The sequence below is a fragment of the Syngnathus floridae genome, chromosome 8, assembly GCF_059516105.1.
Source record: "Syngnathus floridae isolate MCC-2025c chromosome 8, RoL_Sflo_1.0, whole genome shotgun sequence".
Taxonomy (NCBI): domain Eukaryota; kingdom Metazoa; phylum Chordata; class Actinopteri; order Syngnathiformes; family Syngnathidae; genus Syngnathus; species Syngnathus floridae.
This window is the reverse complement of record NC_142420.1, coordinates 3,322,398-3,349,411: the sequence shown is the minus strand read 5'-3', so window position 1 is coordinate 3,349,411 and position 27,014 is coordinate 3,322,398. Positions and strand designations below refer to the sequence as shown.

The following is a 27,014-nucleotide window of genomic DNA, read 5'->3' as shown; positions in this document are numbered from 1 at the left end:
TGGCTTTTATGCCAATTGGTGTTAAAAAAAGTTCCTCACCTTTGTCTTGTCCACCATAATAGCCACCGCCTTTGCGAGCCTTTTCTTTGCCCTTCGTCATGGGCACCTGGGGGAGTTCCTTCCTGTACTGGGGATAGTGCATATAGGGCACATCTTTGCCGATGTACTGTTGCTGGGGGTAGCCTTCATTGCCCATGCCCATGTGTTGGAGGTGTTGCATTTGCATCTGCTGCTGGTATGCTTGAGGGTGTTGATTGTGTCCGTAGTACTTCCCATCAGTGAGATATGTAAGTACTACAAGTTGCAGCAGGGTCAGGAGAAATGGGGGCCGAAGGGGCGGCATGGCCAAGGCCTGTGTCGGAAGAAGAGAATATGACTTACACAAGGATGGACAGCAGCTTCAATTGGTCAAAACTATATGACTTGGTATTTTATTGCATCAAAAAATATATTCGCATATGCTGTTAATAAGATATTTTTCTAAAGAAATGATACATAGTTTGTAGTGTGTACAGCTGGCTACAGTCTTCTATATAAAAAGATATATTTTAGGATTTTTTTTCATTTGATTTCAGCTGCACTGAAAAGAATTTTTTTTTGTAATGTTAAGTGAAAGCATCTGTGATAATCAAAGATAATAAAATTGTAATACTTTGAGAAAAATCCTGAAACTCTCCACGGCAATTATATCACATTTATTTCTGTGATATATTTATTATAATTGCAGGTTTTTTTTTCTCCAGAATATTCCAACTATGCTGTATTGACATTACTCTTAATTTATGTAAAATAATATTAATATATAATATGTTAATATAAATTAATATTAATATTAATATTCAATATTATATATATATATATATATATATATATATATATATATATATATATATATATATATATATATATATATATATAATTTTAGTATTAATATTGATATTCATTAATACTTTAAACATTTGTTATACTATTAGTTGAAAGTTGTAATATTTTGCTCTGGTATTTCAACCTCATTCTAGCCATATCACAAAGATTTTCCACAGAATATACCAACATTAATATTCTGGAATGTTCCAATTTTGTTTTATTTATTTTTTCTCATGACATTATGACTTTTTCTTGTAAAATTACAAATGTTCTAGCGGCATTTTGGCTTTTTTCTTGCGACACTCCTCTAAATCTTTTTGAAAAGTTGCTTTTTGAGTGTAACTTTCAAGTGCATTGATTGTTATGCTACAAGTACAGTTGACACAAGTAAGAGTGGCTCACTGAATCATAGCCAAAATAATGTTGATATAAATTTTCCTCATCATGGTGCAAACATGTTGGCCAGGAGCCAAAACAAGAGTGTGCCTCCCAGCAGCTGGCTTTATGCCTAAACATGAAACATATCTTCCTACATTTTCTAGAGTCTAGAAAATCCCATGTGGGTTACGTCATGGTCTAGAATCTAGACCATGATGTAACGCACATGATTTTTACTGTGTAGTGGAGCTGTCCATAAATAAGAGTCCTTGTTGTATGAATAATGTAGTTTTGTCATTCCTTGCATCACCGATTTCCATCCTGTCATCAAAGTTCAGCCTCATTCCCATTGGTGCTTTACTCAAGACATGTTGGCTGTTGTTTTCGGAATTCCCAGCCACATCCTGACACTGTCCGCGCCACTGATCCGCTTTTCCTTCGGATCTCTGACCTTTTCTCAGTCGACTGGTAATTTTGACAGGACTGTGTCACTGTCTACCCCGATGAGAGATAGTCTTTGAAACGGAATGGATCTTGTTGTCATGACAACACAAGCCAGACATGCCAAAGAGTCTCTCAGAGGAATGTGAGTGATTTGAGTGATTTTCCTCTGTACTGAAAAGGATTGTCCCAATTTTGTTATCATTTGCGTTACACTACTAGATTTACTGTATTGATGATTTTTGGAAAAAAACAAAACTTACTTTTTTTTCCAGTGTGTGAATCACAGATCAGAAAATCGTTCAAAGATTTCTCGAGATGAGTGTGCCAGGGCATTTGATTGACAACTGATCTAGTTCTCCACCACAGTAGTAAATATCGTTGAATGAAAACCTCTCCAGTGTCTGAGTATTAATAAATGCATGAATACACGTCATTGTGCTGCTGTCAAATGTCATGCACATACCTGTTTGTGTTTTTTGTATTTGCCCTCAAACATAAACAGTTCCGTCACACATAATAATATTTTTTCTGGTATGGTGTCAAGATAAGAGGAAATATTTAACTTATGTTTTGCTAATAAAGCAATGAAGGAAATCCTGCGTCAATTGCATACAAAACAGAACTAACGTCATCATTTTCCTCTTGGTGAATGAATGACAAAAGCAATATTGACCAGGGGCAAGCCTTTAAATGTTACAGAAATATTTAGAAACACCTTTGAACATTTATGACCTGTAGCAAGGGTGTCCCCCATATTGATTCATGATGTAAGTAAGTGTGTGAATAGATGTTTTTAAAAGGATGGAAATACTGTGACAAGGACACAACGAGTGCCTGTTCACTTGTCACGGTTGTCACGGTAACCAAGGAGCGGTGGAAACACCCTGTTACTCTACCTGTCGCGTAATCCCCCCAGTGAAAATAGGTGTTGCCTCCCAAGCGACTCATTTATTCACTCGCCGTGAAAATTAACCAGCAATTTCCACCGCTTTAATTTGTTATTTGTTATTTGAGGAAACGGCAGCGGCGGCATGTGAAGCGTGAATAGAAAGAAGTTTGTTATTCACTCCAAAGTGCCACCGTGTCATCGCACAATAGTCGCCCATTCAGGGGGCAGACGTGAGGTCACGTGCATGTAACGAAGTCGTGAGTGCAGCATGGCGTGAGAAGTCGGGGAGTATTTTATGACTTTTGCTCGTGCCAACTCATTTTGCAAATCAACAAATAGCTTGTGTGAGTTCTTCATTTGCTTCTTTTGATTTTTTTCTTAAATGTGACGCCGTTTGAGTTGCGATCTTCTGTATGAGTAGTACTTTATAGATAAAGTTTAAAACATAGATTCTTTGTCTTTTGAATAATACTCTTTGTGTTTAGGTATATCTTGGTGTGTCATTGGCAGTGGTCAGCAAGGCTTTCTCAGGTGGCCCATTAGAAACATTGATCCATATTTACATTTTCAATTTGTTCTATTAAGATGTATGAATTTACACCCAACCGTCTTCTCCTCAATTTAAAGCTTTTCAACGATGGATGTTTGCATATTTTTACACACGTCACTCCAATCTGCCCTCTGGAATCACTTGTGCAGATCAGTTTAAACTACAACTGCAGGACTCTGTTTTTAATCAATTACTTTAATTCATTCAATTAAAAAAGCAGATTCAGTCACCACTGAAATCACAGATAGTAAATGCATAGCTCGCCATAGATAGCTGTAGATCGGTGACCAACTGGGGACGCGTGGGCCAAATACGGCCCGCCGAACCATCCAATCCGACCTGCGCTTGAATTCCATGATTATTTATTTGAAGGAAAGCTGGACTCATAAAGGCTTAAGATGCTTACAGTTTTGTAATGAAAGGTGGCTGTCCCATGAAATTCTGACAAATATAATTGATGATTAGATACAAAGTATACTACAGTGTGAGTACAGTAGGTAGGGTAGGAAGGTAGGTATGTTAGGTAGGTACCGTAATTTTCGTACTATAAGCCGCACCAGACTATAAGCCGCACCAGCTAAAACGCGTGATTCCGGGTTCAAAATTTACGAAAAAAGCCGTGGCTTATAGTCCGAAATTTACGGTAGTTCAGATGGAAAATAAGTTGGCAAGTAGGTAATAGGCTAGGTAGGAATATAAATAGGTAGATGGGAACAAATGTGTCTAAGTACATAGGTACTTAAAACAAGTAGGTAGTGGATGCCAGGCATAGGTGGGGACATTCCGCCTCATGCAGCCAATTTCTTGCTATTCTAATCGTAAAATGGTAGAATAATTTATATTGAAACAGTAGTATTAATATTAGCATTAAGGATATTTCAACATGTGCTGCCTACATGTTCATGTAAAAACATGTCCCAGACACTCTTAAAAATAAACAAACCCCCAAGTTGTCAGCTGTGTTTAATACTTGTGCGAATGGTGCGTGAGTGTGTCTGCTGCTGTTTGCCACACTGCTTCCAGATGACCATCTTTTCCCGACATGTCACACAAGCAGGGGTGTATTAAATGGACTCATTACATCGAATTCCGTTTCGTTACTCTGAGTCAGCTTCCACAGAAGATGCTGGATGTTTACCCGAGCTACTAACAACAGGATGCCATTTACGTAAGTGCAGAAGACGTGCAAGAGGCTTTCTCATTGGTTGGTCAAAAGTGATGATGGCTCAAGATTAAGTATCTAAGGGTTATTAAATCATATCGCATATGGTAATTGAAACGCATAGCAGAACCAGGTGATTTTTTCCAACTAACCAGTATTAGACAAAAGCAGCAACATTTTGCTAGTAGAATAAGTTTCGCTCTGACCAACTAAAGACAGGAACTTAAAACATGTCCGTACAATGCAATTTATTCAATACCAAATTTTACCAGACACTAATGAACTAATGAAACTTTCGTGTAGCAGATAGTGGCTAGCATGCAAACAACGGATATTTTCTGACTATTCTGACATCATCCTTTTCTTTTACACATCGCTTCATTGTTTTTAAGCACAGCTCTTAAGAATGTTAAAATGGAACTAACGATTTGAAGATGGTATTAGTTAACTTTGTCACAGTTTAATTTCCACTTTTACATCTCATGCATCCAATAATGTAAACTTATTTCCATCACACACATTTACACGCGTGTATACACACAGCGCCACAGCTGTGCAGCAACTAAATGACCCAAAGTATTTACCTCTGCCTTTCTCCTTTACACAACCATAATAACTCTTGAGGCCCCTTTGTCCTTTTGTCTACTGGACCCCTGCACTATTTTGGAGAATAATGTCTGCACTGTTTGTATATACACACAGACACACACACTTACACTGCATTCAAAATGCTTCCTATTGCACTCTGGGGTCAGCTATGTTAAGGGTGACAAGTGTTCATTCTGCCTGAATTCAAAGGGATTGAGGGGAGTTGTTTTGATTCGCTGGGAATCATGTCGGCTATGTTTACTCCCACAACGATGCATACGCCCATATCTATCTGCACATGTGTACGAAAATGCCAAAGGAAAGAAATGTGCACAGTTAGATTGCACTAGACTTGTGCTGGGCATAAAAATAGGGCCCATAGTTTTGTGTTATATATATATATTATATATATATATAATGCGTCCATCCATTGTGTTATGATTTATTTCTTATTGATGGATGTGAACTCGTTTTTTTTTTTTTTTTGGGAACAACTTTTTGATTTTTTTTTGGAATCTTAGTTCAAATTATTTGACGCCAGAAGTATCTCCGCGTAGATGACCCTTGTAGCAATATGCCCCATCCATACATGAATTCAATTACACCAGGAATCTCTGACAATTCTGCTATCTCCGTTTTTCAATGAAATCATTATAAGTGCCTAATACTGTACCATGGGTACACTATGGTACATTCCAGTGGGTGTATCAAAGTAGCGTGCCGGTGAGCGCACAGCAAAGCAATTGAGGAAGTGTTTGCTCGGCACTCTCTTCTCACCAAACTGCGTGCTCTTGCCCCCATGGCGTACATGTGACAGTTTGGCTTCAGCTTCCTGCACGCTCACTAAACATTTCAATGCATATTTGCTTTCCATTCACTCGTACACACATGTGGTGCACACAGCACATTTGCACAGTGAACTCATTTTTAGAGGGACGCCATGGAACATAATGATGCGCAATAGTGGTGCTAAATGCTAACTGGAGTTCATCGTAAGCCAAGGAACCATATTTGGTAACTTAAACTGGGGGTAGAACGGATGGCAAACACTTTAAAGGCTATTCAAATTCTCCCAGCTAATCAGATAATCATGAAAAAGTGATCCATCCATTTATCAATCCATTTTATATGGTGCTTGTCCTTATTAGGGTCATGGGTGAGCACAGCTGACTTTGGGTGAGAGGCAGGTCACACCCTAAACAGGTCGCCAGACACTCACAGTAAGATAATAAATTAACGTTAATGCGCCATCGTTATGAAAAATGGCTCTTGAAGATATTGATTTTTTTTGCCCTCCACTTATTTTTCAAAGATGTGTCAAAAATAAATGTAAATTATGCAAGAAATAAGCCAATGATCACTATTTTTATTATTTTATTATCCGTTAAGTGCTTCTTTTACTATTTTTATGTCAGTCTTTTTCAAATAAAATTTAGCTTATCTAAACCTTGAAATGTTTAAGTGATGTCATATCATGGGCAGTAACTCAAACTATTAATAATTTATTTAGAATCTGAACTTTTGTTTGGTAATAATTTATTTTTATCTTTTTGACCACCAACAAGAAATGTTACGATGGATTACTAAGGATTATGTAAAATCATACAGTTATATATATTTTATCCTTTATATTTGGGATAATAGTATAAAAAATAATTTAAAGAAATAAAAACTGGTTAAATACGTGCAATTCATTCATCAGAAACAGTACTACACAAAATGAACAAGATGCGGAGTAACTGACAAGACTATATAATATTTTTAATGTATTTTTGGGAATATAAATATTATAGATATTATAGTAAATGAAATATAAAATGTTAAATTTAATAAAAGTTTGAAAGATTGAAAAAAAATTAGATAATTGAATTGCTCAGGGATCAATTTCAGATCCACAAAATCTTATGCATTCATGAGCAAGCATCCACTTCACACATTATAATCTAATTGAATTAGACTAGCAATTACATCCTAATTCCAAAATGCAAGTGTGTAAACTGCAAAAGCATGGCATAGCTTACCTTTGGGGGTCAGATGCAAAGTTGAAATAATCACCACGGGGGACTCAGAAAGAGAGAGAGAGAGGGAGTTAAAAAGCAGCAATATCGGAATTGACGAGCAATCCTCTGGCACAACAGATGCCCACCTTTGTGGACACATCTTATATGCGCTGCAGGGTGGGGCCACACGGGGTGGGCGGCCCAGCCAGAGCCTGCTTGGAAGAACAGGAGGGAGGGTTAGGAGGCTACCAAAAAAATAAAATATTCCACATAGTGGCACAAAAACATATTTGTCAGCTGACTGCCCACAAAGACAATAAAGACTCATTTTGGCGCCCGCTTTTGGTGATCTAATCCACTGAATGCATTAAAATGACCCACAGTGCTGGCATTGTTAGACCTTCACCTGTTCTGGCATACACTGAAGGCAAACCAAAACAGACGACAACCAAGCGTGTGTCCCGACGTCGTGTATGTATAGTCTGAGGAGTTGAGGAATTAAGTCAAATTAAAGAATCCGACGTCGTGATGTGACGTGATTTGTTATTGCAATTAAGACACAAACACCAAAAAAATAAAAAAGTCATAAAGCACTGGTGAGTACTGTACTGTATAAGTGTATGAATATAGATTTAAAAATATGAATACAGTGCTGCCTCAAGGTTGTTTCATTTAGGAAAACAAGCATGTTCTAGAAAAAAAAAAAAGGCTGAAAAGCAGACGTCAGTTCAGCCAGTATCAACGTATTAAAATGAGGTGCAGATGTTTTGCTTTTTCAGATTTTTTGGGGATTAAATTCAACTTTTTATTTGGCTTTATCATTGATTATTTTCATGATTTGATTAGACGTTCCATTTTTTTTCATACTGTTCAAAATCAACTTAAAGACATGGCATAAGTTTCACTCAACTAAACTGTAACCTTGTTTAGAGTGACAACTTCATTAATGGCATTTTAATATTGAGCTGCGTGTTTTTCTAACACGCATGTGTCATGACTCATTCTGAACACTAAGGGGCACCATGTAAAAGGAGTACATACAGTAGATATGAAGAAGTAAGAGCCATACATACATACAAATAAATCCTGCTTCTTGAGAATATCTTGAGTTATTTATAGTTCTTTATCTGTTAAATGACTAACTGTTTTTTATACCAATGTGTTATTTTAACATTTGAAATATGTTTGACTCCAAATATCTGTTTATCTCCAAATTTAAGTTAAATATCTCTGTTGAATATCTCCATTTAGTTCAAAAGTCTTGTTTCGTCATTGAGAGTATGTCCGTCATCAGGGGAAAAACAACATGGTCGCCGCCACACCTGTCAAAGTAAAAGTGTGAAGAACGTTGTCGACGGCAGCGTCACTAAAAATAAATCTCAGAGCGCCTTTGTGTCGACAGACGCTTTTTTCCAGTGTGCTTTTCTTGTTTTCCTTGACCCAAACCTGTCACCGGCCCGGCCACCCACCATCGCTATCAATCGTGCACTATTGACAACACGGTTCAGAGGACCTCCCTCATCATGTCATTTATTTAACTCCCATGCAAAGTTAAAATAGAAGTGAGTGTGTGCGGTTTTAAAGTGGCACACCGGTGCAAAAGGGTGGATGTCCTGTTCCGTCTGCAACAGCCAAGTGTCATGTTAGTCAGTTTTTAGCCAAGCACTTTGCACCGTCAGCCTTTTGTTAGCGCCATCGCATCGCACCATTTGCGACGCATCACTCATCTGGTCTGCACAACATGTCAATGTGTGTGTTTTTGTGTGAATTTTTCTTTCTGGGGGATGATATGACAGGTTTAGCCCGCCGAGGCGTATAGGCAGTGTCACTTGGACATCTCGACTCTCAGCTATGGGTGTGTCTGCTCAATACGCTGAAAACATTTGTTGTCCAAAAGGCAGCATGACCATTGGAATTCCTCCCATCCGCTGTCTATGCAAACATGTGGTGTGGTATCGTGTCATTAAGAGAGCAATTTGCACACAGCGTGCTATTTATCACATTCTATTTGTTGCTCCTGGTCACCAACTATTTTCCGTGACCTCAGCTATTCAAATGCTACTAAATGAACACATTGTATAAGGGTACCAACAACTGTACATGGAACATTTGCATTTTACAGTCACACAAAGACAACTGCGCTATCGTCATAGCAACAAATTCCTAATTGAAAAGGCGTTTCTATTTTCAGATGACTTTACGACATCAGAGTTTGTCCCACGCTTCCGCATTCCTCGCTTGGACCCCTGTTCGCAGTGAGGCAATCTTGGAATTTGCTGTGGAAACGGGAGTAAACACGACAAGGTGGCCTGCAGGGACAAAGCACTTTGGAATTTCACTCAAGGAGGAAAAGTCGCTTCAATTGCATGCAAATTCTTTAGAATGGACATAAATAGTCTGAATATTTCGTTTTTGCACTTGTCTGCAATCCCCAATAAGAATACAAACAAATGTCGGGCTCCTAAAAAGTGTAGATTTATTTTATTTTATTGCATATATCAGTGCAATTCAATTGGCGGCCCACGGAACATGAATTATTTTAATTTTTTTATTTTTTGGCACAGCGCAACACCCTACAAGGAAATCAGCATTATCCCTTCATTGCCTTTCAACAAGTGCGTGTGTGTGATCAGCTTGGTACTATTTAGACTTTTATTATTCTGAACTTTTACCCTGCCAGGCCGCAACAGTGGCCTTCCCTCTACGACCCCGGGTCACTCTGAACCGACCTACAGGAACAATGGACGTCACTAAACGGGAGAAGATGCCAAAGCTACAACAGGGATCACCAAAATCTTAGAGCACGAATCATCTTTCCGGAACTGGTCACCAGCCAATCAAAGAACAGATAAGTTACCAAACATGCTTTTACACCTGCAAACAATTTATAGTCTCCAAAGAAAGCCAAACACCGGATTTGAACTCACAACCTCTGGACTGTGCAGCAAACGTGCTAACAAGTCATCCACCATGTCACTAATTCAACAAACATTTTCTGTCATCATGCATGACGTGTGCCGAGGGAGGCCCCGATTCAACAAGTGTGTAGTCTGTGAGGTAAGAAGAATCACATTCAAACCAGAGTTACCAAAAATACTTTACACACCCTTATTCAAAGATCTTTTTTTTTTTATTTAAAAAAAATGAAACCACCATATTTAATGAACTAATGAAGTTATTTCTAAAAATGGCCATGGCTGGACTTGTTTCAACCAGCCAGACCCCCCGCCCCTCCTCATGGACAAAAACTGAGGTGGTGTTAATGAGTCTTTAACGCAAACGCCATTATTCTCCAATGTGGATCCCATTCGCTCTTTCCCTGAGCCCATGTGCTCATAATAAGGATAAGAGGAAATCCCATGACCTCTGCACCACATAAAAACAATCTATGCATGCGATCAAGCTGACATTAAGACCTATAGAAATGACTATTTGGAATTGTTTCACGTAATAAGTGCAATCCTTCATGATTTTAAGTCAACAACATAGATGGCCTCTAAATGAGGAGTAGTGAGCTCGCCCCTCCCCATGTTTGCTTTAGGTAAGGCTTCACACGGCAGTGTCGCAGCACACAAGCTGCCTCTCGTGCATGCGGGTCTCTCCGTTCACACGTTAGCACGACCCACAATGCTTTGCCTCAATCAACAGACGGAATCATTGCAGTCTCGCGTCCGCCCGCCGGTGACATCACCGCTAACTGTTTTTAACAAGACACGAGGGGGGGTCATTTCATTTTCATGCTATTGTGCAATGGTTACTTATTGTATACGCCTGGGCAATTAAATTGGATGTCATTAATTTATATACATCTTTTTGTTTTTTATTTCATTTAATTCACTTTAATAGTAATAGTTTGACACCTTTGTGCACAGGATAATTTATTGTGCCCATTTTCTTTCATTTAATTTATTGATACATGATGGAGCCCATTTACAGTAGTACAGTAGTCCTAAAGCACTGGTGTCAAACTCAAGGCCCAGGGGCCAGATACGGACCACCACATCATTTTATATGGCCGGCAAAGACAAATTGTGCATCAAATTCGTGTGTCATTACTAGAATTGCAAATTGTCTTCACTTTTAATAATAAAAAAATAATGCATAGCGGCTACATACTCTGCTTTACTCTTGTCAGTGTTATTGCACGAAATGATGTATTTGTGTTCTGTTAAAATTTATGTAGTGTTGGTTTCACATACAATGGCTAATCCTAAACCACTTGCACATATCACACGTCTGTACAGAACCGCAAACCACGCTCCCCAACATACTGTGTTACATTCATAACTTGTCAACACGCACACCTTTATACACATAGTGAGACAGACTGTCTGTAGACCCCTGACATTTTTTAACTGGTGCTTCATTTTAAGCATGTGGGAGAAAAACATGTTGACGTGACACATGTTAGACTGAGAGGGGGTCTTGGAAAAGTCAGCAATCTATACCAATGTTCATACTCATTAATTTATCAGCATAATCAAGTATATGTGGTTCTGCTCAAAAGACTAAGTAATTATGTGACTAAAATTATTAGCCGGCTAACATTAGTAGCTAGATCTCATGATAGTAGAATAATGTTTCGATTAATGTGATGTGCATGTCATAAAAAGTGAACGCACGTTTTCATAGCGTAAGAGCATCTAACTGTTTTGCCTGCCAGGTTAACCTACATTATTTGTTGTAAATAAGAAATCATTATTGAACCAGTTAAGTGAATTTGTGGCACACTTTATGATCTCAAATTGTAAATTGGTTGAGAATAATTACAGTACAGAATATGAGCCTTTATAGTTTATTCCGTGAATGTCAAACTCAAGGCCCATCGTAGTAATTATCAATTGTATCTTCGTAATCACGAGGCCTTCTCCATACGAGGTTTCTACTTCTTGCAAGAATTAAAACAAGTAAAAAAAAAAAAGTACCAGCCGGCGAGTCACCAGCTGTTTTTCGAACCTTTGTGCCAGCTTTTGCATTTTGATGTGAGGTGAGAGCTCATGTCTATCACTTGATTTAGTTTTGACAGAGTCAAACCAAAATGCTCCAGTTTGGCAACACCACAGGAAATCATTTTGCCACATGAGCTCCTCTCTAGAACTCATTCAAATTGACTACTAGTCCCACTTCTTCTGCTCCTCGACGACAGACATCGAGATGTCTCACTGGGTTAAAGGCTAAAACATAGCGGCCCATAAAGGCAGGTGCTTGCAGAATGGCATTATGGGACAGCTATTCTACAGGGTAGTGCGAGTAATTTGAGGAATGCTCACGGGAGTCACTGTTGACCTGGCACAAACAGCATAGCATGCTAGGATGCATGCAGCATATGGTCTGCAAGAAAAAAAAAAAAGATACCCCCCACCACGCCGCTGGTTGTGGCAAAAATGGAAACAAGGTTTTAAAAATGGCACAAAGAGAATCGAGAGAAAAAGTAAGTTAAATCAATTCTAAGATTTCTCTCCAGATATTATTATTTATACATATTTTTAGATAACTGCTGCAAACGTGCAACGATTTAACGATGTAAAACTCAATTGTATATTATTTATTGTTCCATTGGCTCCACCAGGAGATCGAGATGAAACTTTTCCAACCTCGCTTCGTTGCTAGTTTGTTCCCAACACACTCTCCGACCTCACTTCCCGCTCTCTTGTTAGTGTTTCCAGACTCCATGAACCATTTAGCTGTTCTTACTTAGACTTGATGGTGTGTGAAGCAGTTTTGTAAACGTTGTTATTCTTCTTAAATAGTTGGATAAATAGAGGCTGCTAACGTACAATGAGCTCACTCCATACTCGGAAAGCAGCATCGTGTGTTTTTTTTTTCATTGCACACAAAAGCAATAGTTATACGTGGACTCTGTGACCGAAACATTGGCAATGCTCGTAACCCAGTAAGTGTTATTCCATGTCAAACTAACAGCATGCCAGGTTCAATATATGTGAAATAAATGGCAGCCCTTAACAAGTTTGTTTTACGGCTGATTTAAGATGTTTTCACTCACTACTGGAAATGGTAAAAAATATTTTTCTGTCGTGTTTTAGCAGGAAATGTGGAATGTTTTTCAATTACAATGGAAAAAGCGGTTGAAATGATGAAGGGTTCTTCTATCCATCCAAACTTTTCATTTAGAAATACAGTATTTACTCCAAAAGTCCCATTTTGGGGTTTCTCTACGTTGAAATTGAACTAAAGAAGGTAGAGAACACAGCCCTGAGGGACTCCATATTCCATTTGATCTCGGCAAATGCAAACGTCAATTTAAAAAATGCTGTTTTTGTCCCGGTAGAGGGTGAGTAGAAGTTTAATGAGGAAATTTGCAGCGGTAAAGCGCTAGATAGCGAGATTGCAATGTAGCCTCAAGGATATCAATGAGGTCCACCCTTAACGACTTAACATACAATCTATGATAAATGACTCATTTAGTCCATATGAATATTATTCCGCACATTTTACATCTTCCGGTCTTGTTTCTTGCAATAAAGTGAAGAGATTTCTAAGAGGCATTTTCAAGCTATTTTCATAGAAAATGGTTTGAAATGGGAGTGTCGTAAGTTGAAAGATTTCCATCCTGAATGAATGAACGACCGTATTGATGAGTTCATGAAGCCGCTTGCCAGACATATGGATCTTCTCTGTTTTTTGTCTTTGAAAAATAAATGCATCGATCCTTGCTGTGTACATTTGAGGCTCATGCAGAAAAAAGGAAAATACACAGCATCTGGATGAGGAATGTTCGCAGATAGCTGAGTAATGGATGCTGGCCGCTCCAGACTGAGCCGCAAGAAAGGGACCTTGGATCACGATAGGAAGGACGGACAGAAGACGAAGCCGCAATTGAAGGTCTGAAGCCTTCAAACAAGATTGGGAAGTAATGGAAATAAAAACAATCATTTCCATGGTCGGACTGTGAATCGAAACACATTAACTACCACAGAAATTATTTTAGGTAACAATTTAGCATTCTTAACTGTTTTGCACACGATGGTAGAATTGCACAAAGCGAAATTAAGTAAAAAAAAAATCACACACCTGACAGAAATGTCATGGCATCACCGAGCGTTGTTTTATATAAACTGCGTGTTTGCTGTCATATGCACTGTGTGATAATTGCCAAAGAAGAAATTAGAATTGATTAAAAAAACGAAAAATAATCACCTAATAATAAACAAAACATGAATAAATAGTGAATACAAATCCCAAAAAGAAAGACTAATAAATTAAAAGATCTTAAAAACATATAATAAATCAAAACCCATGAAAAACAACCTAATAAAATATAGAACAGCGAAAAATTCGGAAAAATAAAATAATAAAAAGAACATTCCTTAAAAATTAAAAAAGGTAACGGCAAAAATAAAATAAATTCCCATGGATTAAAAAAATATTAAAAAATATAAATATTTCAGAGAAAAATAAATAAATCACCAATTATTTATCATCTCTGTGTTTTAGCTACTTTTTCTAAAATAAAAAAAGAAAAAAAAGAAGAAAGGTAAGCACCCACACAAAAATGAAATATTACCTTAAAGAAAGAAAAATTGTGTGACCAGTGGAGCCCAGAGAGCAAACTGCTGACACAGGGATACCGGCCTATATGTACGTATATCCAGATGTATTTTGGACTCATGCATCCCATAGTCTAGCCACTGTACGTATGAGGGTCTGTCATGGCAACAAAACACAGCACACCAGAGGGGGAGGATAAATTCCCCTCGTCATTTGAAAGGTCAGAGTGTCTTGGCTGATTATTTAGTCTTGCCCTAAAAAGAGATTATTATTCCTCCCTGACAACTTGTGGGGGAAATATGCCACCTTAACATAGTTTTTGTAAACTGTGTATTTGTGCAAGTGTACAGGAAACTGAGCGTGTGATGTATGTACATGTGCCGTCCGGGACCACCGGCCTTGACGCCTTGCCGGGCTGTCGAGCGGAATTGCGCTGCTCATCAAGACAGAGCAGAAAGAAAAATGAATGGTCAAAACAGTATGACGGCAGAATGGTAGACAGGTGGGGGTCCGCGTAAACGGCGGCCATGATAGATGGGGAAGGATGCATAGCTTGCACGCAGTCAGACGTCGGCTGAGACACAGATACACAAATAGACGTTCTGCTCAAGGAACTAGCTAGGCCTCCTTGATGACCTTTTAACGTCATGTAGAAATAGTCCGAGCTGTGCATGTGTGTGTGTGTTTAGTGCTGCAAACATCGCCCAGAGGATTTAACAACATACATTGTCTTTGACTAACTATGTTTTCTCATTGTCTGGTACATATGGACTGCAACCCCAATTGCAGGACATAGAGACAGAGCCAGCAATTAATAAATTTCCACAAATAATTGAAATGCCATACAAGAGATCTGATTTCTGATAAAGTGATAATTAGAATTAAAATAACTTTTCATAGTAACTTTCTAATGTAACAGTAAATACTGTTCGGTACGGACAGGAAGTAAAGTAAGTCTTTAATTGTAAATATAACATAGAATCATAATTGATTGATTATTTACACGTCTTAGTTTACTTTTTAATTTCCTTCTGAAAATTAAAAAGATATTAAAGATATTTATTTCATTTCTTTAATGCATGCAATTATACGTTTTTATTACTCATTTACTTATTTTAAGTAGCATTGAATTAACTTTTGACTACTTTTTAAAATGCTCAAGTAAAGTAAACTAAAGTGAAGTAATGTCAATTGTCTTTAATTAGAATTTTGATATCGGCAATGATTTTTCAAGGACGTTAAAGAAATTGTGAAATTAGTACAAGTTCGTTCTCTTTAGCGCTCTCTAGCGGACACATATGTTATTGCACAAGTACAAGAACACGAATGCTGCAATTTCTGAATTTGGCTGTCAAAAATGATCTCGTGACTAAAAACAGCATACCCAGGTTGATCTATTGGATCACAATATTCTATATTTTTTCATTAATTTTAAGATTGTAGGCCTATTGATTGTGTGGGTGATTTTTTTTTTTTTTTTTTTTAAACCCTAACCTGTCACTTGATGTAGAACTAATTGCCTCATTAACAGCAACTGCCATTTTCGTAACAGGCTGCACTTATTGATTTTAGTGCATTAAGTGACACAAGAGCGCAGGAATTATAAGTGCTTTGCACCATCTGCTGCTGTTTGAAATATTTAAAACTACTGCTCAATTATACAGTATATCCCCAACCAAGCAAATCCCTTATTTATCACCATGACTACCGCTTTAATGTTTATTATTATCATTTTGGTAGATAAAGGTTTATAACTGAAACAATGAGGTTTGTTTATTTAATTTAAATAGGGCAGCACTGCTGTTCTATATTCTAACCACTAGATGTCGCTGTTCGCTTTAAGTTTGCTTCAAGTACAAAAGCAATACAATATAATATACTCCATCGTTTATAAAAAAAAACAGGGCCTTTGTACTGCCTTCCATGTGTAATATACATTTTTTATAGCTTTTGGACTTTGCTTGCATGCATCACAACGGGATTTCCCTCGATGTTATGCATACGGAGTATTAAAAATAATAATTATCAGACACATTCTTGAAGGCTAAAAGGAAAGTGTTTGTTTGCACTGGTAACCAAAGCAACAGAAGATGACGTCAGATATTCGATCTTTATATGCCACAGGAGGGTGGAGACCGGATTGTTTTTCATAAATGTTCACTTAATTAACTTAACATGAACACAGAGCTCAGTTTGTACAATATTAGTGTGAAAAAAAGTATTTTGTTCTCATTCTTACTGTACTATACATTATTAATTTAACATCACTTGTAAAAAAAATACATAATGTATTAATAATGCATAGACTTGTATTTCTGAGAAATTATTTTGAATTAAATTAAATGCTTAAGTAATCTGTAATTGGTATAATTGGCTACTTAACTATAAAAACAAAATAATGCGTAAATAATTTTAACATTTAATTAAATTACAATTTATTTTTAATGTCATTGGTATAGTTGGTATTTTTAATGTAATGAAATATTTCCAGACATGATCAGTTTAGCAATTTGATTATAGTGGGGTTTAACAAAAATGTTTTACAATAAAACATTTTTATTATTTCATGATAAGAATGACAACATGTTGGACTAGCGGTGAGCATGTCTGCCTCACAGAGTCTAAGGTTTGAAATGGAATTTTGAATGCACTTAAATCTAAATTTTCCATTGGTGTAATTTTTAAATCTTTATTTACGTTTGGCGGGGAATGTTTTTAATTTTTTAATGACTTATGATTCCACTTAGCATGGACTTTTGGTGTGACAGCAGCTAAATGGAATCCAGCTGGAAACATGTCATTATGTCATCTTGTAAAATGAAAAATAAAAATAATAAAAGGGTAATCTTCCCGATGAGTCATGATGCTTAGAAGCAGAATGTTTTGATGGAATGCCAGCATTGCATGACAGTGACAAAAAATGTGAACTCCTCACTCCAGTGATTTACCAAAACAAATGTTTGGACCAATTCAGTCAGAAAATGCGAACTCCTCACTCCAGTGACTTTCCAAAACAAATGTTTGGACCAATTCAGTCTACTTTGTGGTGCTGTACATGGGACAATAAAATGGACATTAGGTTGCAGCAAAGCAATGAAGAAGTTTTATTATTTCACTGATCTTACTGTTGAACAAAGTTGGATGAATGACATTCATTCTCAATTTAAGTCAAAGTCAAAACGTTCTTTATAATATGTTCTGGCATTTCCATCACTTTGCTTGATGTTAATGTTGGCCTCATCACTCTACAGGTACTTTGCATAATCTGGCCTTCTGATTCTTTTTGCCGATTAGTAGTTTGCATCCTTTGGTATGGCCTGTCAATGTGTTTATCCAAAGTATATTGCTCAGTACAGTTAGTTTCAGGACATTCCAAATGTTCTTGCATTAATGTTCTCTTACCTTCAAAAGCTTTTTTGCAGATCCATGGTCCTCATTTTTGCTTCCCATCAAATGCAGCATGCATGATACTAACAAACACTATGCAACGTTTAAGCAAAAGGCAACACCTGAGCAATTAGAAACACCTAGCTGTCACATGTTCCAATACTTTTGCTCATCGTGGTTTCAAACAGCACTTTGTCCTGAGTTGTTCATCCAGAATATAAATAACAAAAATAAAACTTTGATCTCATGTTCATCTATTGATCCGGAAACCAAATGTACTCTTCAGTAACAAAACAAAATTGACTATTTCTCCTGGGGCCAAATAAATTCAAGGTGGATTTGCCCTTTGGACTTGCGGGGGTGTCAAATGTGCGTGAGCGAGTTCCAGGGGGTGGAGCTCTAATGGAGGAAGTAGCCCCCTTTAGATTGCTTTTGCTGTATGCGTGCTAACCTCCATACCAAGAGTCGCGAATCACTGGATCATCATAGCGGGGCAGAATAACATCCACGGGGGTGGGGTGGACGAGCCACACTCGGATCCGCTCGCGTGGATCTAAACGTCGGCCCGTGTGGTGCACTTCGATCGGAGCAGTGTGCAACCGGCGCTCCCGACGCGAGCAGTATGCATTTGGACTGCAGGCTGCTACTATGGAAGGAGCGGTAATGGTGGGCAGGGGGCCGACAGGGGCCGGGGTTCTCGTCCTGTCGATCCTCGTCATCATCCTCACCGCGGAAGGCTGCAGGGCGCAGAAAGGTGGGTGCGTAAAATCCGCAGTGAGTGGTTTGCCTTCCTCATGCACCCAACAGTTGTGTCCTAACATGGCCATTTTTGTGGGCGGAATTCCGTTTGGTTTTCAACCGCTTTACGCAATCCGCCGCGATGCATTCGTTGCGCTAAAACCAGGAGAACCGGTTTTGTTCACGCTGTTTTCTTTCGGCACGCGGACCGCTCGGGGGCTTTGACGATCGCCGATTTCAAGTAAAGCGTTCATAGATTAGTTTAAGATGCATTTGATCACCCATAACTTCTATTAAATGATGAAATTCTAAGCGGATCTTTTGAAAGACGACAAGTGTTAAAGGGACATCGCTTGCTTTTTCGCCAATACGAGACAGCAGCACATGTCGGGCATGTTGTGGCCTTTCCCCCCCCCAGCTCCAATCACAGTAGTTGCTCATGTTTCCACGTGTTTACAGTGCTTTGCAAACATAAATTCTGCATTTAATATGTTTGCATCTGCTTCGGGCACGTTTGAGGGTTGCATTTTAATAGGCAAACTCAGGTGAGTGAAGTTTGGGGGTGTTGGGGGGGTGCATGACTGTAAACACGTGGACAAATTGTCATAATTTATAATTGCAGCTCAAACGTCTTGCAACTCACTCTAATGTGATACCTAACTGGCATAAGGGGGACAGTTGGTTTAAAAGTAGTCTTGTGGTGAGTTATTAGGAAGGTAACATGAGCTGCTGGTGAACATTGCAGTGAGTCAGAGCTGGGAAAGAGGCTTTTGTTTTTGTCCTCTTCAGCTGGATAATGTCCACCGAGAAGCTCTTGCATAACACAGATAAACACACTTCAGCTCCCCCTGTACCAAAAAAAAAAAGTCTTTAAGGTCACAACTTGACTTAAGTTGCACTTTTTGATGAATCGCTTACGATTGGCTCGTGTTTTGCAGCTGCAAAAGGGATTACAGTGGATCGTCCGGGTTCAAAAACCAATCTTTGACTTAAACATTCCCATAGGAGATAAAGTGGTCTTGCATGACCATTGTTGTGGCATGAGGGTTGAAAAAAAAAAGACAAGGACGTGGAAACATTGCTAAACTGAAGTCTGACCAGATATGCTGGTCTCTCCAGATTTCACATGTGACATCATGCAGTTCTCTGGATGTCGTGTTGCAAAAAATACAAAGAAAAAGCTAAAGCCAGAAGTTTGTTATTTAAATCTCTGCTGACGTTTCCGGATTTGGTGAAAAATTATGTGTTGTGCACAATGGCTGTCTATCTTTCGGAATAAGTAACATGAAAAAAAAAGCCAAAGGGAAAAGCTCAAGTTAATCCTTAACTGAGATTTTGTGAGGTACTGGATCATGTTGGAGGTTAGCTGGAAAATGACTTGCTAAATAGCCAAAGAGTTTTTATGCTCTAGTGAGTTACAAGGTCGTGAAGTGTCTCAAAGGTCACCTGTTGATTGTTGTTTTTGTGCAGGTGATGGCTGCGGACCCACAGTGCTGGGCCCGAGTAGTGGGACGCTGTCATCGCTGGGCTACCCAGGGCCGTACCCCAACAACACGGTCTGCGAGTGGGAGATCAGCGTCCCCCCTGGCACCAGGATCCACTTCTGCTTCGCTGAGCTGGACATTGACGACGGTGACTGCCAGGTCAACTACCTCCGCCTGTACAATGGCATCGGACCTACCAGGAGCGAAATTGGTAAGCTCATGCGCTTTGGGAGAAAAAAAAAAATCTATTATATAGTTTTTGAATAACATGACTTTTATCATACTACAGCGAAGTACTGCGGCTTGAACGTGAAGGTGAACAAATTAATCGAGTCCGCTGGCAATCAAATCACAGTTCAATTCATGAGCGGGAGACATCACACTGGACGTGGATTCTACCTGTCCTACTCCACCACAGAACACACAGGTAAACCTCCCGTTATCGAAAGCCATCGAATAGGAATGTTTCTTTATTAGAGATAAGCTGCAAAGGGCCATTTTAAGATTTGAAAACAAATAGAAGTATCTTTAAATGATCTAAAAAAAAATTACTTGGAGCCTGAATTGGGATAATGTGAGCATTTTGGACCAACTGGAGATGCTGTAAGAAGGACGAACTGTCTTATTCCAATATAAAGTCAATTACAGGGCCCAGACAAAAATTATTTAAACTCAAATTTAGTGGGAACAGAATGCACACAAACTGCTCGTGGCAGGTTGTATTATATGTATTGTGATTTAAAATTCAACACTTCCTGGAAAGGCGCAGCTGTCTAAAATGCTTGTAAGACAACATGCCGCTAATTGTTTTCGATTGTTGACCTTAACCTGTTCTGACATTGTTTACTTTAGATCTCATCACATGCCTGCACAAAGGAAGTGATTTCCCCGAGGCGGAGTTTAGGTAAACACCTTGATGTTTGAGTCGCAGGAAGGTTGGCTTGTTTTTGTCTGACGTTCATTTTCATTCTCTCTCTTCCCAAGCAAATACTGTCCAGCCGGATGCTTGACGTCAACAGAGGAGGTTTCCGGAACAATACCGACTGGATACCGAGAGGTGATCAAAACGTTCTTTTTTGCCAATTACGAATCAGGACAGATTTTCTCCATAGAAATCTTGCAGTGGTTATCATATAGCACATTTCGCACGACGACCCAGAACTGCCGGACGTATTGTTTAAATCTCGACAATTATCAGCACCAGAAAGATAAAAAATCTAAAGGTTTAGGGAATAAATAAAAATCTTATTCACTGTACAAAGTAACCTTTTCACATGAATGCATTAAAATTATTTTTAAATATTAAAATAAAAAATTTCTTCTACATTTATTATGTAACTCAAATCGATATGATACCGAGCGCCTCTTGAAATGCTCGAAATCCGTCTCTTGTTGTTTTCCCCCAATGTGGTTGTCACTCCCACGCTTATTAGCTTTCTGTCTGTTTTGATTCCAACTGACCTATTTCATTTCGGTCGGCTATCTAGTTAACCGGAACGCTAACGCAATAAGCTGGGACTGATGCGATTTACTGCAGTTGGCGCGTTAAAACGCCAACCGACATCTGGCTTGTCAGGACACGCTGGTACATGTCGGTCACGTTAGGCTAGTAAATGCCACAAAGTGACTCACGTAATGTCAAATTACCCGTTATAAATTACAGCAATGTCTTTCTTTCATTAAACGATGTGACTTTATTCAACTATTGTTGAACGCTGACAAATGTAGACAGCAAGTCAAAATGCCAAAAAGAAATGAAAATAGGCCTAAAAATTTGGAATCAAATTTTGATCCGATGCACTGTTTTCATGGACACTAAAACTAATGATCTAATTAGTACTTGCATATTTATGCATCACGCTTGGATTAATATTCGACATATTCAAAATAAATCTTGACGGGAATGGGCTTGATCCGATCAGAATATTCCGAATGGAGTGAAACATTTTTATTCCCATCATGCTTTTAATCCGAATAAATGCGTCCATGTCAACGTTGCCAATCTTGGTTACTACGTCGTAGCACCACCAAGACACCTTACAAGTACGGGCAAGTACAATTGTGCCATGAGAGCCTCGATACTTTGAGCTTATGGTCTATTCAAGGCGGCCTTGTGGTTTTATGTCGTAAACCGGTCTCGTCTTTTCGGTATCTGACTTTGCGGGGGTGCGATGATGTCATCACCGCATGATTCGACTGAAGGAGGAGGGTTGTTGCCGAGTGACGGGAGGAGGGGAGGGGTAGGTGGTGGTAATGGGCTGGATTTAGAGGGAGTGGGGCGCCCCTCAGGAATAGAGGAGGGTCCGGGTCAGAGGGGTGAAACGGAGGTGAGATAATACTTTGGCCCAGAAGAAAAGAGCTCCTAATCCAGTGCAGCTGTGGCGTGTTCTCGGAGAGTGACTCAGTGCAGCTGACATGCTGGACAACACCTCACTGTGTCTGCGTGTCATGTGTGTGTCTCCTCCCATCACCATCATATTATTACGGAGGCCTGACACTGCGTTGGCGGCAGGGTGCAGCTCTCCAGTCGACCTTCAAGCGATACAATTTGATTTAATTCATATAGTGCCGTTTTATTGAGACATACTAATAAGGTGCCATCATTTTAATATCTTTTGTACGCCGAGTGAGAAACTAAACATCCATCTCGGAGCCCATCCCAGCTGACTTTCAGCGAGAGGTCGGGTCCAGCTGTATTAATTGACAAAGTTTAATTTGCCAGGATGAAGTTCTGCCTCCGCCAGCGAAAATAAAATCCAGACAATTGCTGGATTAAATGCATATTTTTTAGGGATGGTGTGAGATAGTTTTGCTGTGTGATTTGCAGGCGAATGATTATTGTGTTGTGTGGTTTTAAGTTGTCACATTGTTTTTTTTTAGCGCTAACGCAGCTATGGCCAGCCCACTTAAACATAGTCCGGGAAGTGGCATGGGAAATTTGAAGCAGTCATTGGGCAAGTGTTGATTGCCTGCGGCGTGCATGTGAATAAGTACGTGTGTAAACACACTCGTCACTCCGCGGGGTCGGCTCACAACTCGTTAGCGCCAAATTCCTCCGGTTGGCCTTTTCCAGCCATTCAAAAAAAAAAAAGAAAAATCCCAGCTGTTCCCGGGAAGGCTCTCTTTTGTGTTTAGGGTAGCACATTGAAATTGGAATGCAGCCGGCTGGGTGATTCACTACCTGAGACACTCGAGCGTTCTCACCAAATAGATGTGACATCACAGCGAGTCATCGGCATCCCATCAGTGTGAATATCATCACGCGCTTGAAATTAATGTTTTATTTCCACTGTCAGATGTGTTGAGTATTGATAAGATTGTTTTCATTTCATTGATATTTTTGTCTCTCTATCATACCTGTCTAGTCATCTCCGCTGTGTTTGGCTGCTGTGCACGCTGGCGTGGTATCCAACGCCGTGGGGGGCCGGATCCATGTGGTTAGCAGTAAAGGGATCCCGCAGTATAAGGGCACACTGGCCAACAACGTCACGTCCACTGGGTAAGAAAGAAAAAGAATCGCACATGAATAAAAAGTATTCGGAAGCCTGGCCTTACAGAAATTGAAAGAAAATGTGGATTTGTCACCACTAATGTACTTTTTATTGTCCCTCAGAGGAACACTGTCAAACAGTCTCTTCACCTTTAGGACAAACGGTATGTGTCACATGACTTGAACAATGTAAAAGGATACACACCCCCTCCAAGAAAAAAATATTTTTGGAATTACTGCTTTCAGGCTGCTATGGAACGCTGGGATTAGGGTCCGGTGGCGTGGCAGATATTCAGATCTCCGCCTCGTCCGTGTGGGAGTGGAATGACGTGGCGGGTCAGGTCAGCGTGTGGGCGCCGTCGGGAGCTCGGCTAAATAAGGCGGGGCTGCCCTGGGCGCCCTCCCACAACGACCAACACCAGTGGCTGCAGGTGGACCTAAAACGACAGAAGAGGATCACAGGTACAGAGGCAACCTAAATATCTTCTTTGTCGTAAAATGATTTTCTTTTTTTTGTTACATGAAGGCATCACCAGCACAGGCTCTACGCTGAGGGAATACCCGTACTACGTGTCGGCATACCGCGTCCTTTTCAGTCACGACGGCGAACGTTGGCTCTGCTACAAGGAAGCCAACTCCACGCAAGACATGGTAACACTAGCAGTTAATCGCTTCATCAATAACGTCACCGGCATCCATGTTGAGCAAATTGACAGGAAAAAATGGCTGAGGGGTTGCAGACTTGGCTCTGTTGCCATAGCAACGAGTATTGACTCATGGTTTCTCAGGAAATGAGTGGTTGGAGTAGAGTGCTTGGATGGGCACGTGGCTTTTAATAATGAATAGATATGGATTAAGCGGCCTGTTCTGGGAAGGTCACCGTTGGGATTCTGGAGATTTTTGTTGTGATTTCAGATTTTCCAAGGCAACATCAACTACCAGGATGAGGTCAGGAATAATTTCATCCCCCCCATCGAGGCGCGCTACCTGAGGATTAATCCGACCTGGTGGCAGCAGAGGATCGCTATCAAGGTGGAGCTGCTCGGATGCCAAGTATCTTCAGGTGAGAGCAAAAATGCTTTTATTTTAATGTCAGCTCACTTTCCCGTGTTTACCAAACGGCACAGTTAATGATGCTGTGTGAGTGGTACGGTTTGTGTATTGTCTAGCCCAACTAGTCAAAACAAACTGGTGTGATAAATGTTTGCGGAATATGGATTAAACAAGAAAATCGACCTGGTTATAGCCATTTCAGGGGGCGGCCATTTTGCCACTCGCTGTCAACTCGAAATGACATCACAGTCACCACCGAGAACCTGTGATGTCATTTTCAATCGACAGCAAGTGGCAATATGGCCGCCCCCTGAGATGAATAAAAACGGGTGAATGTCGCTGCTTAACTCGTATTTCACAAATGCAGTATTAATCTGAAAACACAAATGGGTAAAATTGCAAATATTCGGTACGGTACAGTGTGAATTCATCAGACACTACGTCTATTCTACTTAATCGTAACAAAATCGTCTTCTGGTGAAAATTGACGCTCAATCAGGATTTACCTTTACAAAGAGAAGCATAGCCACTGGTTATAAGGTAGATGTTCTCCGCAGCGAGGAAGGCTATGGAGCCCAGGATGTTCCCGCCTCCCCGTTTCACCCCTCGCCCGGCAGCCACAAAACGCCCACGTACGTTCAGCAAGACCACACCACCTCCGGATATCAGAAACACCACCATGCCGCCTCTCACTGGCAAAGGTACGTTTGAAAAATAAAATAAAAAGGTCAGTAGTTAATTGTAATCCTTCTCAGATGTGGCGCTGGCTGCTGTCCTCGTGCCTGTTTTGGTCATGGTGTTGACAGCACTCATCTTGCTGGTGGTATGTGCTTGGCACTGGAGGAGTCGGTGAGTCTTCTCTTATCATGACTTGTCAAAAACAAAAAACAACCATTTTTATGACTCGGCATCTCGGTTTACAGGAAGAAGAGCTCCGAAGGAACGTATGACCTCCCTCACTGGAATCGCACTGGTGTGTCATCGTCCTCATTTTTTTTTTGCCGTCGTCTCTGACAACTTCCCATTTAGAATTTGCTGTTTTCCTTGCAGACTGGTGGAAAAGTATGAAGCAGTTACTGCCGTCCAAAATGGTGGAGGTGGAGGACTCTGTCCGCTATAGCAGCAGCGAGGTGGGCCGGCTTACGGCGAGGGGCGCCGTTCCAAGACTGCACGCCGAACCCGCAGGTACCAGTTGTGGCGCCGCTTTGAAATAAATGCCATCATTCTACTTTTATTTCTTTTAGTAATATTCTACAGGGTGACTGCAACTTACCAAAATGACGTTCTTGGCCACTTGACTATTGTTGCAAAAATGCTACTGTGCAGTGGACAAGCTACTAGTAAAGAAACATACCAGCAGGTGGCAGTAGTCTACATGTTTTTAACGCAACATTCCAAAAAAATGTTTTCTGATAAATATGGTTATACTGTCTAATGAAAAACATGCACCATCAAATTAAATTTGAATCAAAACACAAAGAAAAAATTGTAGATGCTTATGTTATTATGTTGATGATCTTATCATTTTTATTGATTGCTTTTGTGCAGAATACGCAGAGCCCCTGGTGAGCGGCGTAACAACACTGGGTCCCCGGTCCACCTTTAAACCCGACGAGAGTCCCGACCCGAGTTACAGCGACCCTGACTTGTACGACGCCCCCATCTCCCCAGATGTCTATCACGCCTACGCGGAGCCCCTGCCCGCCTCGGGGGCTGAGTACGCCACGCCCATCGTGGTGGACATGGGCCGCCATTTGTCAGGAGCCGCGCCCGCCACGTTGCTGCTGGCACGGACAGATGGCAGCAGCCAGTCGGCATACGACACACCCAAAACCGCCACGGGACACGACCCCACCTATCAGGTGCCCCAGTGCGGCACCAACAGAGCCGAAGGGGGCGCGTGATTGGCCAACTACCTGAGCTTTTATCCGGAGATGTCTATCGTGTACAGACGGCGATTTGGATCCGCTTGCGTTGGCGCCATTCCAGTCGGATCACTGAAAGCGCAGAAATGAATGTTTGTTTTTTCGCGCTGCGCGTAGCTCACAAGACGAGCGCGCCAACTACTGTTTTTTTTAATCTGTGATTCTTGCTTTTGTGAAACTGTGATTAAAAAAAAAAAAAATCTTACAAAGGTGATGACGGAAAACAAAAATTCCTCCTTAGCTTCGTTGTCCACGGTACGCGTTGTCTTTGAAAGCGTAACTTGAACTTGTGTTACTGCTTGTGTGATTCCGTCGACGCAAACCTCGAAGAATTCCCAAGTGATTTTTTTTTTTTTACTGATATTTATTTTGGAATCCTGCTGATAAGCCCACCCACTGCCCACCCCATGCCGCTTCTGCAGACCAAATGTTGCCTATTTTTGTTTGCGTCGCAGCTCAGCAGAATGAACTTTTTAAAGTCTTAATGTGAGAAATAAAGTACATTTTTGATGAGTAAGAGAGGTGTGACATTACTGTGATTTTGTTTATT

At 40.1% G+C, this 27,014-nt stretch overlaps 2 protein-coding genes across 6 annotated transcripts in view; one reads left to right on the top strand and one right to left on the bottom strand.

Moving 5' to 3' along the window:
• col8a1a (collagen, type VIII, alpha 1a) overlaps nucleotides 1–25,605 on the bottom strand; it is a 29,442-nt gene extending 3,837 nt beyond the window's left edge. Inside the window, exons 1-9 of one of the 5 annotated variants that reach the window (XM_088382442.1) lie at nucleotides 25,322–25,605; nucleotides 25,046–25,231; nucleotides 23,724–23,923; nucleotides 23,354–23,491; nucleotides 19,959–20,189; nucleotides 17,790–19,360; nucleotides 7,025–7,093; nucleotides 6,900–6,942; nucleotides 40–352 (exon numbers count right to left, since the gene is read on the bottom strand). In XM_088382442.1, the coding sequence (XP_088238568.1) occupies nucleotides 40–343 (304 nt within the window). In that variant the 5' untranslated portion in view covers nucleotides 344–352; nucleotides 6,900–6,942; nucleotides 7,025–7,093; ... (4 more) ...; nucleotides 25,046–25,231; nucleotides 25,322–25,605. Of the gene's footprint in view, nucleotides 1–39; nucleotides 353–6,899; nucleotides 7,094–17,789; nucleotides 19,361–19,958; nucleotides 20,190–23,353; nucleotides 23,492–23,592; nucleotides 23,637–23,691; nucleotides 23,924–25,045; nucleotides 25,232–25,321 lie in introns of those variants that run through there. The other 4 variants (XM_088382441.1, XM_088382440.1, XM_088382443.1 and 1 more) reach the window with 4 other exon arrangements.
• On the top strand, nucleotides 18,147–26,981 carry dcbld2 (discoidin, CUB and LCCL domain containing 2). Its single transcript, XM_088382447.1, has 15 exons — nucleotides 18,147–18,528; nucleotides 19,983–20,207; nucleotides 20,286–20,423; nucleotides 20,849–20,900; nucleotides 20,981–21,053; nucleotides 23,362–23,495; nucleotides 23,610–23,650; nucleotides 23,733–23,948; nucleotides 24,013–24,137; nucleotides 24,402–24,549; nucleotides 25,097–25,240; nucleotides 25,295–25,388; nucleotides 25,463–25,512; nucleotides 25,590–25,724; nucleotides 26,088–26,981. Exons 1-15 carry the CDS (start codon nucleotides 18,423–18,425, stop codon nucleotides 26,441–26,443), a joined length of 2,037 nt encoding a protein of 678 aa, XP_088238573.1. The 5' UTR covers nucleotides 18,147–18,422; the 3' UTR covers nucleotides 26,444–26,981.
• The last annotated feature ends 33 nt before the right edge of the window (nucleotides 26,982–27,014 follow it).

Excerpts from the sequence above, each read along its gene's own strand:
- dcbld2 (XM_088382447.1), top strand. The coding sequence starts at position 18,423 with ATGGAAGGAGCGGTAATGGTGGGCAGGGGGCCGACAGGGGCCGGGGTT. Across the intron at positions 21,054-23,361 it reads TACCGACTGGATACCGAGAG|TCATCTCCGCTGTGTTTGGC; the intron begins GTGATCAAAACG and ends ATACCTGTCTAG. Across the intron at positions 23,651-23,732 it reads CTTCACCTTTAGGACAAACG|GCTGCTATGGAACGCTGGGA; the intron begins GTATGTGTCACA and ends TACTGCTTTCAG.